The 16,468-nt window shown below is 41.3% G+C and overlaps 1 protein-coding gene across 1 annotated transcript in view; it reads right to left on the bottom strand.

Annotated features, from left to right (window-relative positions):
* Positions 1-16,468, bottom strand: part of LOC124804898 (multidrug resistance protein homolog 49-like) — a 384,892-nt gene that overhangs the window by 21,076 nt on the left and 347,348 nt on the right. Inside the window, exons 20-21 of the mRNA XM_047265271.1 lie at positions 10,590-10,743; positions 3,449-3,643 (exon numbers count right to left, since the gene is read on the bottom strand). Coding sequence (XP_047121227.1) covers positions 3,449-3,643; positions 10,590-10,743 — 349 coding nt within the window. The remainder of the gene's footprint in view (positions 1-3,448; positions 3,644-10,589; positions 10,744-16,468) is intronic.

A 16,468-nucleotide genomic window follows, 5' to 3' on the forward strand; every position in this document is an offset into this window, starting at 1 on the left:
GCCCTCCTTACGCTAACTTTGACATCGTTTAGCTTCTGTTTGTCTGAGAGGTTTTGGCTGCATTTAAACTTAGAGTGAAGCTCTCTTTGCTTTCGCAGTAGTTTCCTAACTTTGTTGTTGTACCACGGTGGGTTTTTCCCATCCCTCACAGTTTTACTCGGCACGTACCTGTCTAAAACGCATTTTACGATTGCCTTGAACTTTTTCCATAAACACTCAAGATTGTCAGTGTCGGAACAGAAATTTTCGTTTTGATCTGTTAGGTAGTCTGAAATCTGCCTTCTATTACTCTTGCTAAACAGATAAACCTTCCTCCCTTTTTTTATATTCCTACTAACTTCCATATTCAGGGATGCTGCAACGGCCTTATGATCACTGATTCCCTGTTCTGTACATACAGAGTCGAAAAGTAGGTCCAAGATGTTATCTCCACGAGTCGGTTCTCTGTTTAATTGCTCGAGGTAATTTTCGGATAGTGCACTCAGTATAACGTCACTCGATGCTCTGTCCTTACCACCCTTCCTAAACATCTGAGTGTCCCAGTCTATATCTGGTAAATTGAAATCTCCACCTAAGACTATAACATGCTGAGAAAATTTATGTGAAATGTATTCCAAATTTTCTCTCAGTTGTTCTGCCACTAATGCTGCTGAGTCGGGAGGTCAGTAAAAGGAGCCAATTATTAACCTAGCTCGGTTGTTGAGTGTAACCTCCACCCATAATAATTCACAGGAACTATCCACTTCTACTTCACTACAGGATAAACTACTACTAACAGCGACGAACACTCCACCACCGGTTGCATGCAATCTATCCTTTCTAAACACCGTCTGTACCTTTGTAAAAATTTCGGCAGTATTTATCTCTGGCTTCAGACAGCTTTCTGTACCTATAACGATTTCAGCTTCGGTGCTTTCTATCAGCGCTTGAAGTTCCGGTACTTTACCAACGCAACTTCGACAGTTTACAATTACAATACCGATTGCTGCTTGGTCCCCGCATGTCCTTACTTTGCCCTGCATCCGTTGAGGCTGTTGCCCTTTCTGTACTTGCCCAAGGCCATCTAACCTAAAAAACCGCCCAGCCCACGCCACACAACCCCCGCTACCCGTGTAGTCGCTTGTTGCGTGTAGTGGACTCCTGACCTATCCAGCGGAACCCGAAACCCCACCACCCTATGGCGCAAGTCAAGGAATCTGCAGCCCACACAGTCGCAGAACCGTCTCAGCCTCTGATTCAGACCCTCCACTCGGCTCTGTACCAAAGGTCCGCAGTCAATCCTGTTGACGATGCTGCAGATGGTGAGCTCTGCTTTCATCCCACTAGAGCAAGACTGGCAGTCTTCACCAAATCAGATAGCCGCCAGAAGCCAGAGAGAATTTCCTCGGATCCATAGCGACACACATCATTGGTGCCGATATGAGCGACCACCTGCAGATGGGTGCACCCTGTACCCTTCATGGCATCCGGAAGGACCCTTTCCACATCTGGAATGACTCCCCCCCGGTATGCACACGGAGTGCACATTGGTTTTCTTCCCCTCTCTTCCTGCCATATCCCTAAGGGGCCCCATTACGCGCCTGACGTTGGAGCTGCCAACTGCCAGTAAGCCCAACCTCTGCGACCGCCCGGATCTTGCAGACTGTGGGGCAACCTCTGGAACAGGACAAGCAGCCATGTCAGGCCGAAGATCAGTATCAGCGTGAGACAGAGCCTGAAACCCGTTCGTCAGACAAACTGGAGAGGCCTTCCATTCAGCCCTCCGGAATGTCTTTTGCCCCCTGCCACACCTTGAGACGACCTCCCACTCTACCACAGGTGAGGGATCAGCCTCAATGCGGGCAGTATCCCGGGCAACCACAGTCGTAGTCCGATCGGGGGATGCGTGGGATGAGCTGGCCGTCCCCGACAAACCCCCATCCGGAACCCCACAGTGATGCCCATTGGCAACACCCTCAAGCTGTGTGACCGAAGCCAACACTGCCTGAAGCTGGGAGCGAAGGGATGCCAACTCAGCCTGCATCCAAACACAGCAGTTGCAGTCCCTATCCATGCTAAAAACTGTTGTGCAAAGAACGTCTGATCTAATCTACAGAGAGCACAAACAAATCGACACAAAATTTAAACGGTTATTAAAATACAAGATTGCCTTGTAAATGCAGTAATGCTGCTACTTGCGCACTGCTGACACACTGCTCGGCGGCGGAAGGAGACTACGCGATTTTACACTATTCAGGTACTAAAACACGATGCTACAACTCTCAAATACTATAATACGCCCGAAATTTATGAATTAAACAATGCAAGTACCAAAAACACGCAAAGAAATTAAGAATTAAACTATGTAACAAATGAGTGAGCTAGGAGTATACGACTTGCTGCTGCAGCTGCTTATCCAACGGCAGCAGGGAGTTACAAACTTTAAAGCCTCCTACAGACTGCTTTTTAAAGACTTAAAAGTATTGGCAGTTCCACCACTTTTTATATACTGTTGCCTACTAAAGATTAAAGAAAAGCTTAAATAACTACATCCTGAGGGAAGCTGTCAACATAAAACTAGGCAAGTGAAACTGATAGATATGCCCACAATATTATGAAAAGGAGAGCTGCTACTCACCATATAGCAGAGATGCTGAATCACAGATAGGCACAAGAAGACTGTCACAAAATAAGCATTTCACCAATAAGGCCTTTGTCAAAAATAGAAAATTTGAGTTGCGTGTGTGTGTGTGTGTGTGTGTGTGTGTGTGTGTGTGTGTGTGTGTGTGTGTGTTTTTTGTCTATTTTTCTGATAAAGGCCTTGTTGGACAAAAGCTTATTCTGTGAGTCTTTTCGTTGTGCCTATCTGCGACTCAGCATCTCCTCTATATGGTGAATAGAAACTTTCCTTTTCATAATACTGTTACATTCCACCCTGGATTTTCGATTGTTAGATACACCCAAAGCCAAATTAAAGAAAACACAGTCTACTCATGAATACCTGAGCATAAAATTATTTAATACTTTATCTTTTCAGGCACATCATGTCTCACTTAAACTCTAAAACAAAAACTGAAAAATGGTTGAAAGACAAGGCTTTATACAATATTTCAGAATTTCAAGACTGTTCTAAAGGTGACCTGATACACTAAATTATTGCTAACTGTAAACTGTTTTTTATTTATCTTAGTATGTCAATGGTTCATTTGATACTTCTTGATTCTTGATTCTATTATTTTATATGTATTACAAAACTAATAAATTGTTTTATGGTGCATATTTTATGTGCCTTGTATTATTATTAGTATATGGACTGCAGCTATGTCAACAAAATGTATTTTTACAATATATGTAAGCTCCCTATGATGACATCGATTGCATAAAAATGCTTAAAGATGGATCAAAATATATAAACAAATAATGTTCTTAAAAAAATAAGTAAATCTTCAAATCAGCTAATGCAACTCACCACAGTTCCTGCTAGAGGATCATACAATCTTTGCAGCAGCTGCAGGCATGTGGACTTTCCACATCCACTCGGCCCAACAAGTGCGACTGTCTTTCCAGACGGCACAAGGAGATTCAGAGACTTGAGCACTTGAACACCTGGTCTCGTTGGATATCTGAAGTCCACTTTATCATACTTCACTTCACCATTCAGTTGCTGTTAAAAACATAGAAATGTTGTGACTTTTTTTGCAATTTGCATCCACCTTCTTTTTTGTGATCATTATCCCATACCCTTATGGGATTGGTATGTTAATTATTGGAACTGGAAATGTTATTTGTCAAAAGTGGCCGGATGACAATCCTGTCACCACTCCTTTCTCTTAGGATGGAATTTGTGTACCCCAATTGCCTGCATCTAGTGTTAACCCATGTGAAAGTGTGCAAACATTTTCTAAATGTTTCCAAATTGTGTAACTGTAGCATGATGTGGGTACCAGCATCATATCACCTACTCAGATGTAGGAAATGGCCTAAAAATCACGTCCAGCTTGTCAAATGCTATGGCCCTTGTTAGTCTGCCAGGCAGATACAATTGGGGGCGCATCACCTTCCCAAATCCCATAAGCACCATGCTAACACATACAGCTATTGTGTGGGTCAAAATAAAATGGTTCTGAGCACTATGGGACTTAACATCTGAGGTCATCAGTCCCCAAGCACTTAGAACTACTTCAACCTAACTAACCTAAGGACATCACACACATCCATGCCCGAGGCAGGATTCGAACCTCCGACCGTAGCGGTCACACGGTTCCAGAGTGAAGCGCCTAGAACTGCTCGGCCATGCCTGCTGGCTATTGGGTGGGTCATTTACATTATATACTACTGTGTGTGTGTGTGTGTGTGTGTGTGTGTGTGTGTGTGTGTGTGTGTGTGTGTGTGTGTTTCAGCTCCCTAAAAAATGATAATTTTTAATTTATTGGTGACACATCTGTAATAATTCTTTGTACAATTCTAGGTCTTTTATTTTCATATTCTCTATTCCAAATAATTACAATCCTGATTTGATAGTTAATACCTGTGTCAACTAATTTAACCCTTAACTGCTATGTCAGATGGCAACAACTTTTCATCTTGTGTTGTTTCACACATAAATATGAAGCAAAATGGACTCTTTTGTGCACATTCCTATTGGTTGACAAGCTGTATATGCTAGAACTCTTGCATTGTTGCTGCTCTCTGTTTCTTATTTATGGGTCTTGAGAGTCTCACAGAAGAACGATAGTATTTGCTTCTTGTTGTTCTGTTGAATGCTACAGTGTCTCCATGGTGAGAAAAGCTTGACATTCTATGGAATATGTTTTACGTAAGACATATTTGAATTTTCAAGAACATCTCAGTGAATCCTCAGATGAAGACTTTGACGACAGTGATAATGACCCTGATTTTGAGATCTTTAGTGATCACGGTACTAATTCAGTGTAGGTAACAGAAAGTGATGAAGATGTGACAGGTGATATGGTGTAGAAGCTTACTTCTTCAGTAAGAACAGATGTTTTTTTCCAGAAAAAAAGCAGCAGTCACCAACTACTGTAAGAACAAGGCAAAACATCATCATCTTGCAGCTTCCTGGACTGTGATAAATGGCGAAAAGTCCAAGATAAAGCCTTGCTGTTTTGGAGGTATGGAAACTGTTCTTTATCCAAGTTATTCTAGAGAAAATCATTTTATGGACAAATCCAAAAATATCTAAACTTACAGCACAGTATGCAAATGATCACTGGTCCTATCTGCAAGACATTGATGTCAGTGAACTGAAGACACTAACTGGTGAATTAGTGTATTCACCCACTTTCAAACGAATTGATTTACAGCTTCTTTGCAACCGATGGGATAGGCACAGATATTTCAGATGCACTGTTAGTAAAGAATGACTTCTGTTTTTACTATCTGCATTGCGATTTGACAATCCAGATGATCAGGAGAAGACAAAGAAAGTAGACAAGTCAGCAGCAATTTCACAAATCTTTCTATGTTTCACTGAAAAAAGTTAACTTTCCTACCCTGTAGGTGCAACAGTGTAAGTTCATGAAATACTTATACCTTTCCATCAAAAGTGTGTGGTAAGAATGTACATGCCAAACAAACTGACAAAATATGGCTTGAAAATTCAGTGCTTGACTGATGCTCATATAAATTGCTTGTATAATGTGTACATTTATTCTGGAACAGTCAGTGATTGTCACACCCTTTCAAACTACACCGAAGAGCCAAAAAAACAAAAACTGGTACACCTGCCTAATATCGTGTAGGGTCCCAGAGAGCACACAGAAGTGCTGCAACATGACATGACATGGACTCAACTAACATCTGAAGTAGTGCCGGAGCGAACTGACACCATGAGTCCTGCAGGGCTGTCCATAAATCCGTAAGAGCATGAGGAGGTGGAGATCTCTTCTGAACAGCACATTGCAAGGTGTCCCAGATATGCTCAATAATGCCCAGTGGAAATGTTTAAACTCAGAAGAGTGTTCCTGCAGCCACTCTGTAGCAATTCTGGACATGTGGGGCATCACATTTCCCAAGTTTGTCAGAATGCACAATGGACATGAATGGATGAAGGTGATCAGACAGGACGCTTATGTACATGTCACTTGTCAGAGTCATATACAGACATATCAGGGGTCTCATATCATTACAGCTGCAAATGCCCCACACCATTACAGATCTTCCACTAGCTTGAACAGTCCCCTGCTGACATCAAGGGTCCATGGATTCATGAGGTTGTCTCCATACCTGTACACGTCCGTTTGCTCGATACAATTTGAAATGAAACTAACCCATCTAGGCAACATGTTTCCAGTCATCAACAGCTCAATCTTGGGGTTGATGGGCTCAGGTCAGGCATAAATATTTGTGTCATACAGTCATCAAGGGTACATGAGTGGTCCTTCAGCTCCGAAAGCCCATATCCATGCTGTTTTGTTAAATGGTTGGCACACTGACACTTGTTGATGGCTCAGCACTGAAATCTGCAGCAATTTGCGGAAGGGCTGCACTTCTGTCACATTGAACTATTGTCTTCAGTAGTTGCTGGTCCCATTCTCCCAGGATCTTTTTCCTGGCTGCAGTGATGTCGGTGATTTGATGTTTTACCGGATTCCTGATATTCACGGTATACTTGTGGAATGGTCATACTGGAAAATCCCCACTTCACTGCTATCTTGGATGGTGTGTTCCATCGCTCATGAGCCAACTGTAACACCACCTTCAGACTCACTTAAATATCAATATCCTGCCATTGTAGCAGCAGTAACTGATTTAATAACTGCAACAGGCATTGCCGGCCACAGTGCCATATTCTACCTGTTTACCTATCTCTATATTTGAATACACATGCTTATACCAGTTTCCTTGGCACTTCAGTGTGTGAGAAAGGTCAGTGTTTCCATGCAAGCTGTTCTTCATTTGGTGAACTCTACTGAAAACTCATGAAGAAGTGTTACAGGTGACAACTGGTACTCACTAGTAGAACTTGTCAATGAATTTTTGAAATAAGGCCTCACATATGTCAGCACTCTGAAAAGGAGATACCACAGCAGTTTCTATCTAATATGAAATGAGGAGTTAAGACCAACTGTATATGATTTTACAGAAGACATGACACTTGTTTCCGTCTTGCACTAAAAGTCAAAAGCTGCAATACCGATCTCTTCTGTGCACCATGCAGTAAACAATGATCCTGAATCAGGACAAGCTGAGATCATCATGCTCTATAATATGACAAAAGGTGGTGTGGACTGTCTTGACCAAAGGTGTGCAGCTTATTCTTCAAGTTGCCAGACAAAAAGATGGCCTTTGGCCACTTCCTTCACATTAGTGGATGTTGCTTGTGATATGAATTCTTCTGTGATATATAAAGCTTATGTAAGGGCAGAAGTAATGACAAGATTAATCTTCATGTAGAGTCTAGCAAAAGATCTGGCTGAGCCTCATATGAAGCATAGACTTTCTACACAATGCTTGCCATGAGAGCTCAGTGACACCACGAGAAAATGCTTCACATACAAAAAGAGCCACAGACACTGAAAGAACAGTTTGAAAAACGAAAAAATGTGCATTTTGCCCACCTCATCTGAAGAGGAAAACAAGATTTCCCTGTCAAAATTGTGACATTACTACTGGTTTAGAGTCTGCTTGGAAGATCTGCATGAAATGCATGCAAGTTGAAAGTGATTGAATTATGGAGTGCACCAGCCACTCTACTCAGAAATAATGAGCAGTAAACCCAAAGCTGACTTTGTATCCAATTTCTGAAAAATGGGGTGTGTTTTTCCAACTAGCTATTTTGCTAATCTGTACTATTATCTCTCTGATGATAATTTGCGAGTTGTTATTTTTGTAATGCATAAATTACAAATACACAGCAAATTTTGCTGTTTTTTATTTGTTTAAATGTTTAAAATCTTGCATTGTTTAAAAACATTCAAATATCCCCAAAGCCTAATGAATGTCTAGGGTTAAAGGTATCTATACAGGTGGATGAGTCCACAGTGATCAATGGGATGAGTGTAAAGACAGCAATCATAATTAGGCCATTTAAGACAATATTTTCTTGATGATGTATTGCTTCACAAAGAAGTACAAAGGTAAACTAGTTCTCTATTCAGACACAAGAACTGTCGAGGAAGGGGTTTATCAAGTGAAGGACAAAATGAGGCTAACTCTCTATCAGCTGTGTGATGTATGAGGAGTAAGTGTTAAAGCATTCATAAGCTGACAGAGTCAACAGAATGGTGCTCAGCAATCTGGCGAGGTTAATTTTTCTGTCCTAGCTCAAGTTCCAAAGTTGAGAAATTCTGTGGGAAGCACCTCTTCTAAGTTGTAATGCCAAAAATTTTAATACCATCAAACACATTTGTAATCATATCTTAACATTTTATACATATGCTGTGCAGTAATTTCTTAAATGTTCCAAACTATATATAGTGAGCCTTCTCAAAGTTTAATAAATGATGAATGTCAGTGGCACATCCATTGAGAGTTGTTTGGTTGATTGATTTGGGGGAGGGGACCAAACAGCGAGGTCATCGGTTCCATCAGATTAGGGAGGGATTGGGAAGGAAGTTGACCATGCAATGCCAAAGGAACCATCCCAGCCTTTGCCTAAAGTGATTTAGGGAAGTTTACCATAAACCTAAATCAGGATGGCCGGACTTGGGTTTCAACCGTGCCCTCTAGAATGCGAGTCCATTGTGCCTACCACTGCGCCATTTCACTCTGTCCCATTGAAAGTCCTTTCAAAAACTATTTATTCATAACAATATTTGTTTTACATGCATACCAAACAAATCCACCATCTGGCAGTATCACTGATCAAAGTCATTAATGCACACTAGTGAAAGCAAATGAACTAAAGATGAAAGTTTAGGAGACACTACACATCATCACCTCTTAATTAGACAACTGATTTGTTAGCTCATGGGTCTGTCATATTGGTTTTGTGATATGATTTTGTTCTTTATAAAAATGTTGCCAAAAATTGACATAGATCAATTAGTTACACTGACTAAAAACAATACTGCAGGAGTTACATTGAGGGCAACATACATTAAGTGGGACAAATTTATGAAAATTTATTTACATATTCTTTTTAATTTTTAAATATGCTAACAGAGTTTATTTCTAAACAGATTAAAATCCCCTGCATGTGTTTAGTGTGCAGTCACTACTATAAAAATCATTTTATGAAATTCCACTTGTCTTCCAGATGCTTCTTTATAAACAAATCATTATTTTCACCATCCTTGAGTTTAAAACAGTTATTGATAAATATGGCAATTCCACATTGTTCTGTATCTACTCTGCAGAAGCAAAGAGCTGGCTTGAATCCTGTAACACCTGTTGCCTCTCGCTTGCATCATTCGTTAGTAGCATGGAACGAAGGCATCAAGCTCACATTAGTATCACTGTGTGAGCAGAAATTATGGGTGATGGACTAATAGGGCCATACACTTTTCTCTATTAATTAACATCTGTTGTTTGTCACCAATTTCTGTGTGACAAATTACCTATCCTATTGGAAAAATGGAAATTAAGTCCCATGCTTCTTGGCAGAGCATAGGGGAACAGTGCGGGAGACCTCACCACCATACTAGGCAAGGTCCTAATGCAGGTGGTTTGCCATTGCCTTCCTCCAACTGTAATGGGGATGAATGATTATGATGATGATGATGATGATGATGATGATTAAGATGACACAACAACACCCGGTCATCTCGGAACAGATGAGAATCCCTGACCCCGCCGGGAATTGAATCTGGGACCCTGGGCTCAGGAAGTGAGAATGCTTCCATGAGGCCATGAGCTGCAGACTACCTACCCTATTGGACAACATTATCCTTAGGAAGACGATGGTTGTGGTTTTGTAGGATAAGACATCACTCTATTGTCTACAGCTTGTGTGACAGTATCAAACACAAACATTGGTTGAGAATGTCTAGTAATGTGGCAGCCTTTTCAGCTGACTGTAATCCCTCTCATTCCTGGTGGTGAAGAAATTTAAAGACATTGCTGTGTTCAAGACCCATTGAAAATGGACACACATTAGAGGAGCATGAGCCTCATGCACGTGACCACGTTCAAGGGCATCCAAGACAGGTCAGATGAGTTCTTGATTCTTTATGAAAGATGGCTGAAGTAACTGTAAGAATGAGTGCTAACCGCATTGAACATCTCCAACAGCAGTAGTAGTAGTGATAGTAGTAAACAGACAAATGACTATCATAGGACAGAATGGCCAATATCTCAACAAGGTTTTGTTTCCAGACTTATGTTCACAGGATGTTTCCCTCTTTTTAACAAGTGCTATCTCCTATACAAACATGGGATACTTTTACAGAAACACCCCATATGCTGCACAGCTAAAGCATATGTCAGGCAGTTTGAGACCTTCTGATAGACTCAAGGGTTCCCCTGCAAATTAAGCATGTGCCCTTTTTCCTGCCCCTGAAGACTACATAATACATACACTAATTATATTGCAGTACAACAATTTTATCAGAAGTTATAATAAAGGGAAATTGGTAAAGTTGGTACATACCAGTAAAAACCCACATTTACCACAGTTATCCATTTTTGAGTAATAATTACTAACTTACCAACATTTTATCTCCAAATGTTACACCAATTGTTGGTTTCCTGTCCATTAAAGCAAAAAGTCTAGCTGCAGCCATTTTGGCTGTGCTAAAATTTGGAGCAAATGCTAGTGATTGTCCAAGCATCCATGCACCAAAAATCATTGCCTCAGAAACCCTGCAGGAGTAATTAAAACACTCATCAACAAAGTAGTAACACTTCACTGACAGTTTAACATGTTCTCACTAGGTACCATATTATTTAAAACTATATGACAAAACCCCCATTCATTTTTGTAGATACATTCAGCAGCATATGTGGATATTGTCTACAGAATGTGATTCGGAGTCAGTACCAAAGAAGTAACAAATCTCAATGTCCTGCACAATGTGGCAGTTTTTCATGCATCTCAATGTTTATGACATCATATCTCCTGAAACATGTGTGGTACCATGATATAATTTTGTAGGTGCATTTAGCCTCATATGAGGAAACTGTCTGCAAAATTTATTGTGAACAGAATTAGTGGCACAGAAATAACAAATTTAAACATAATACAAAATGTGGCAGTTTTTCACACAACTCATTGTTTATGATGTAATATCTCCTGAATTACGATAGGTAGGTGGTTCTTGCCCCAACAGCAACTGCTGCCTGACATCAATGGATGTGTGTACTCCTGAATTACGATAGGTAGGTGGTTCTTGCCCCGACAGCAACTGCTGCCTGACATCAAGGGATGTGTGTACAAGTTCAGTTGAAATTGGTGCAGTAGTATAGGCAGAGTTATGGAACACACACACACACACACACACACACACACACACACACCACATTTTTTATAATATGTATAGATATCTTCCTCTCTACAAGAACTATATAAATTTATTTTGTAAGGAAAACACACAAGACCTGTCCCATAAGTATCCAACCTAACAAAGTAAACACAAAAATTTAGGGAAAAACATCTTTATTTCTCTACATAGTCTCCTTTCAGCAGCTTTGATACCCTGTTTCCCTGGACTCTACAAAAAATCTGTCAGCTGCAGATTCCATCTCTTCATTTTTGGTAGATTTACCACCAAGCCATTGCTTCAAGTTTGGAAAGAGAAACAATGAGAGCAGACTAAATCTGGTAAATAGGGTGCATGAGTAAGCAATTTGAACTTCAATCCACTGACTTTGGACGTGGCAATAACTGGTGCACTGTCATGATGAAGCAAAACAGCCCCCCCACCCACCCATCAAACATGACAATTTTTGTTTGATTTCATCACTCAAATGCTCCAATAACTCTACATTGATTGCTTTTTCTTTTTGAAAATAATCAACAAAATTATCCCACACTCATACCGAAACAATGATGCCATGACCTTGCCCACAGATGGAACTGTTTTCACCTTCATTGGAACTTACTGATCTTCCCCTTTCAATCCACTGTTTTTAATGTTTTTTCCTCTCAGGTTTGAGGTAATAGACCCATGTTTCATCCATAGTTATTAATTGACACAAAAAGTTGGCTTTATTGCAGTGAAACAGCACGAAACACTCGACTGAAGCATCCTTATTATGCTGTTTTTGTTCCATTGTGAGTCAACGTAGCACCCATCTTGACATGCCTCACTCATGTCCAAATTTTCAGCTAGTATATAATATACAGCACTTTTTGAAATACTCGTGCATCTTCTGTCAATGGTCATTCAAAGCCATTTTGTGACTTTTCTTCACAGTTTCTGACATGGTCACCTCATTTGGTTGACAACTGCGATGTTCATCTTGGCACTTCATACAGCCTCACTTCAACTCTGCCACCAGATATTTTACTGTTGTAAATGAAGGAGCAGACTCCCCAGAGTAGAATATTATTCAGCTCTAGGTAGGCAAGCGCCAACCAGGAGTAAGTGAAACTAACGTAGTAAGTTACTAAGCAAGAAGGAAATCAGCGACTTCCACTTCATAGCACTGAACTAAAGCAGTAAATTACTCCAGGAGTAAATTTTTCATTTTCTTCCGAAGTAAATGTGTTTACTCCATTGCTGGTGGAGAGCACCACTGAAGAGTACACTAATATGTTAGTAACTTAAGGAGGAAAGAAGGCCAAAATTTACTCCTAGGCAGTAGCAGGAGTAAAGTATGAGAGTGAGGTGTGATCTTTGAGTTCTGCATTTTAAGTGTCGAATTCTATGGATTACCTGAACTACGAAGAATATATGGAGATGGAGGAAGAGGTGAACATCCCAAGAATGAGGGTTGTACTGGAGAGAAGAGACCCATTTGTGATGTATAGTGACAGTGATTTCAAAGAGTGGTTTGGGTTTCGTAAGGAATCTTTTGAGTTGCTGCCTGGTATGCTGGAACCATTACTGCAGCATAATTCTGACAGGAACCATGCTTGTCTCCTAGGCTGCAACTTCTTTGTGGACTGCAAATCTTTCGCACAGGTACTTATCAAATCATAGCTGGGGATCTCATTAATATTCGTTGCACTACTGCTGGAAGAGCTTTTAACAGTGTGATAAACAGTTTAATTACCTTAAAGCCACTGTATGTGTCCAGGCCACAGAGCCAAGAAAGTATATCAAAGAACAAAAGGTAACTGGAAAGAAATGGTGGATTCCCAAACGTCAAAGGGGCTATAATTGTGTACATATACCCATACTTTGCACTTCTGGTGTACGAGCAGAACTATACAGAAATTACAAGAATTTCTTTTCTATCAATACACAAACCATCTGTGATGCCAATATGAAGAGTTTGAACATGGTAAGCCACTGGCCAGGTTCCACGCATGACGCACACATTTGGACCAATAGTAGAGTTGCTGTAGAATTTGAATAGGGACAATATGATGGGTTGCTTGTTGGAGATAGTGGATATGCTCTCCCGAACTTCTTATGATGCCTGTGCTCCAAGCCCTCACAGAAGCCGAACAGCACTACAATAGAGCCCAAATTGCAACCAGATGTGTAATTGAGCGAGCATTTGGTGTTTGAAAGAAATTTTTCCAAATTTATCTAAAAAAATGTGATTTAAACCAAACAAGTTTGGGAATGAAACTTCCTGGCAGATTAAAACTGTGTGCCCGACCGAGACTCGAACTCGGTCGGGCACACAGTTTTAATCTGCCAGGAAGTTTCATATCAGCGCACACTCCGCTGCAGAGTGAAAATCTCATTCAAGTTTGGGAATGTTATTGTGGCTGCTGCAGTTCTACACAAGTTTGGAATAGATGTTAGAGATGGGTTTCACCCTGATGCTGTGGAGGTGAATGACATTTGCATTTCAGCCAGAAGCAGATGCTTCAGATCAAGCTGTCACAAGGTCTATTATACTTAAATGCTTTAATTAAATTGTACATAGTTTGCTAGAGACTTTTTCTTCTTAAATGAATAAATAAGCTACCAGATTGTCACTAGTGCAGTTAAAAGTGACTCATTTTATTTATGTGTAATTTCATTTTGTTTCTTAAATTATTATACAAAGTCATGCAATGTTTAGATTATTTCTAATAAAAATTCTTATTTTATAATATTGCAAATTCAGATAAATATTAGAATGTGGTATTAACAAAACTTAGTACTGATGATAAACACAAATATTTTGCCATACAAGGAACAAGAACATATAGCCCACTTGAAAAAATATCAAGGAAATAAAAGATGTTTCATACATATGAATATTTTCTTATTCATCCACAAAACTCAAATTTCTCAAGCACATTAGCCTGAAGTTTGCTCCATTATGTTTTGAACTTATTCATCATTTTCATTTTAAGATTATGCTCTTCTCCACGATTTCTATTTTTCTTTCTATTAATAACACTTTTTCATTGTATTCATCTCACATTAAAAACATTTTTAATGAATGAAGCTCATCTGCTTTTTTCAAAAACTCTCAGTTTTCACTACAACCACATGTTCTCTCCCCCTTTAGCTGGGCACATCTTCTGATTAGGTCCCACCAGAGAATGCAGGTCAAGGTTCATGACTATGGGATAAAGTTCCACCTTCAGCAGTTTCACTGCTAGCTTCAAAGCAGCTATCATCAAAGATGCTTGAAAGTATCACATTGTCTTCAGATGTGTCGTTGTTAACCCCAGCTATCCCCTTGAAAACTTGTGGGTCTAACCCGCCACTGCCCGCACCAAAATCGAGTTTATTGTGCGGTATCGCTCCCTGTATATCTAGTAAAGCCAACCAATGCCCTTGTGGCGCCGATGAGGTCGACACCAGTATCGATCTGAGTATCGTCTTTGAACTAAGCTAAACATTATCTTTGTGCAGTTCTGCCATCCAGTTCTTTGTAAGCCTTGCTTGTGTAAAGAGGTGAATAAATGAACTCCTGATAATAAGGCGTTGTTTGGTGTAACTGACCCAAGCATCCACCCCACTGGTGGCCCCAAGTTGTAACGTCTTCCGTTTTCGCCGTTTTACTGTGTCCGTGGACCCCACGTTGGTTATTTTTGCGTGTATTACATCAAAACTACTTTCGAACAATGGCTTCGGCCCAACGCCTAATGCTGGATTTTGTGATCGACATGCATCGTGTTGCGGGCGATGTACATTAGCCAGGACTGCAACACGATGCCTCTCACTCGACGATTACGCTGATTTTGCTGGATATTTTCGAGCCTGCAACAATAAGTGAGGTTAGGAGTGTGCATGACTCCGGCTATCAGACGCCTTTGTTCCCACCACATGTGCCCTCCCTCATCGACAGTGCAGTTACCTCTTACGGATCTCCGTGCAGTGTGGGACCAATGCCGATTTCTGCAGATGCTTCGTTGGACAACCTACCACTGCCAGGACAATGATTCGCCATGCCGCAATCCGTGCAATACCACGTGGATTCCTACCACGTGGCCAGAACTGCTTTGTTCACAGGTCAACCTCCTCAGCACCCAACCATGCCCGCACCTGCCTCAGTTCTGCATCAGCACATGCCTTCCTGCTTTGATACTTCGGCCTGGAACAGGAACAATAGCTTGTTATCTGTGCCTGACCTCCATCTCCGTCCTACTGCTACACCTCAGTGTTTTATGCCACGTCATTCACCTTATCCACACACCATTTTGAGTGGAGTGACTACGAGCAGTGAACATTCACACATTCCGTCTGACGATTGACATCATTTTTCACACTGTGCTTCTGGACAGACCACACCTCCGCAGCCCCCCTGCAACACAAGGGGCTCTGTCTCTGATCGTACATCGAGCATTCTGTGGACTAGCACACATTTTCCAACTTTGAACTTTTTCTCACCTGTCGCCCTCGCGCTGGCTCCAGTCGAACTTCCGCTACCGTTCTCGGCACATCTTGGTGCCTCATCCGTGTCGGTCTTCCGCGACACGTCAATCCGAACACACCCACAACATGTTGAACTTCTGCAACCGCAATCGACACATTACAGTGTCTCACACGCGACGGCCTTCCGCGTCACGACAGATCGTGCTCAACCACAATGCGTCACCTTCATGCTGCCACTCGACCAGCCGTCGTTGCCACATTCCCTGGAGACACACACTCCTGGAATACAGCAGCAACAGGGGCTCGTTTCAGGCAGTGCCCCGACGAATTCAACTCAGCCTGTTCTTCCGAACATTCTACAATGCTTACCGACGCTGCCGGCGTTCAATCCCGACAGGGCAACAACATGCTTAAAAATTGTGGATGAAGTGTTCGACCATTTCAAACTCAACGTATCAACCAGATTTCTGTGACTTATTACCCACTTGCATGACCAGGAGGACTTGATTGCTGACCTGGTCGACACGCTGTACTCAGCTACCCGGTACACTCGGGCCAAAAAGACACTTCTACATCGGCTTGCGCGCTCAACTGAGACAGCAATATGGCAAGTGCTCCACGTCAAGCAACTAGGCAATGACAAACCTTCCCAGCTG

This window comes from Schistocerca piceifrons, chromosome 7, assembly GCF_021461385.2.
Source record: "Schistocerca piceifrons isolate TAMUIC-IGC-003096 chromosome 7, iqSchPice1.1, whole genome shotgun sequence".
Taxonomy (NCBI): domain Eukaryota; kingdom Metazoa; phylum Arthropoda; class Insecta; order Orthoptera; family Acrididae; genus Schistocerca; species Schistocerca piceifrons.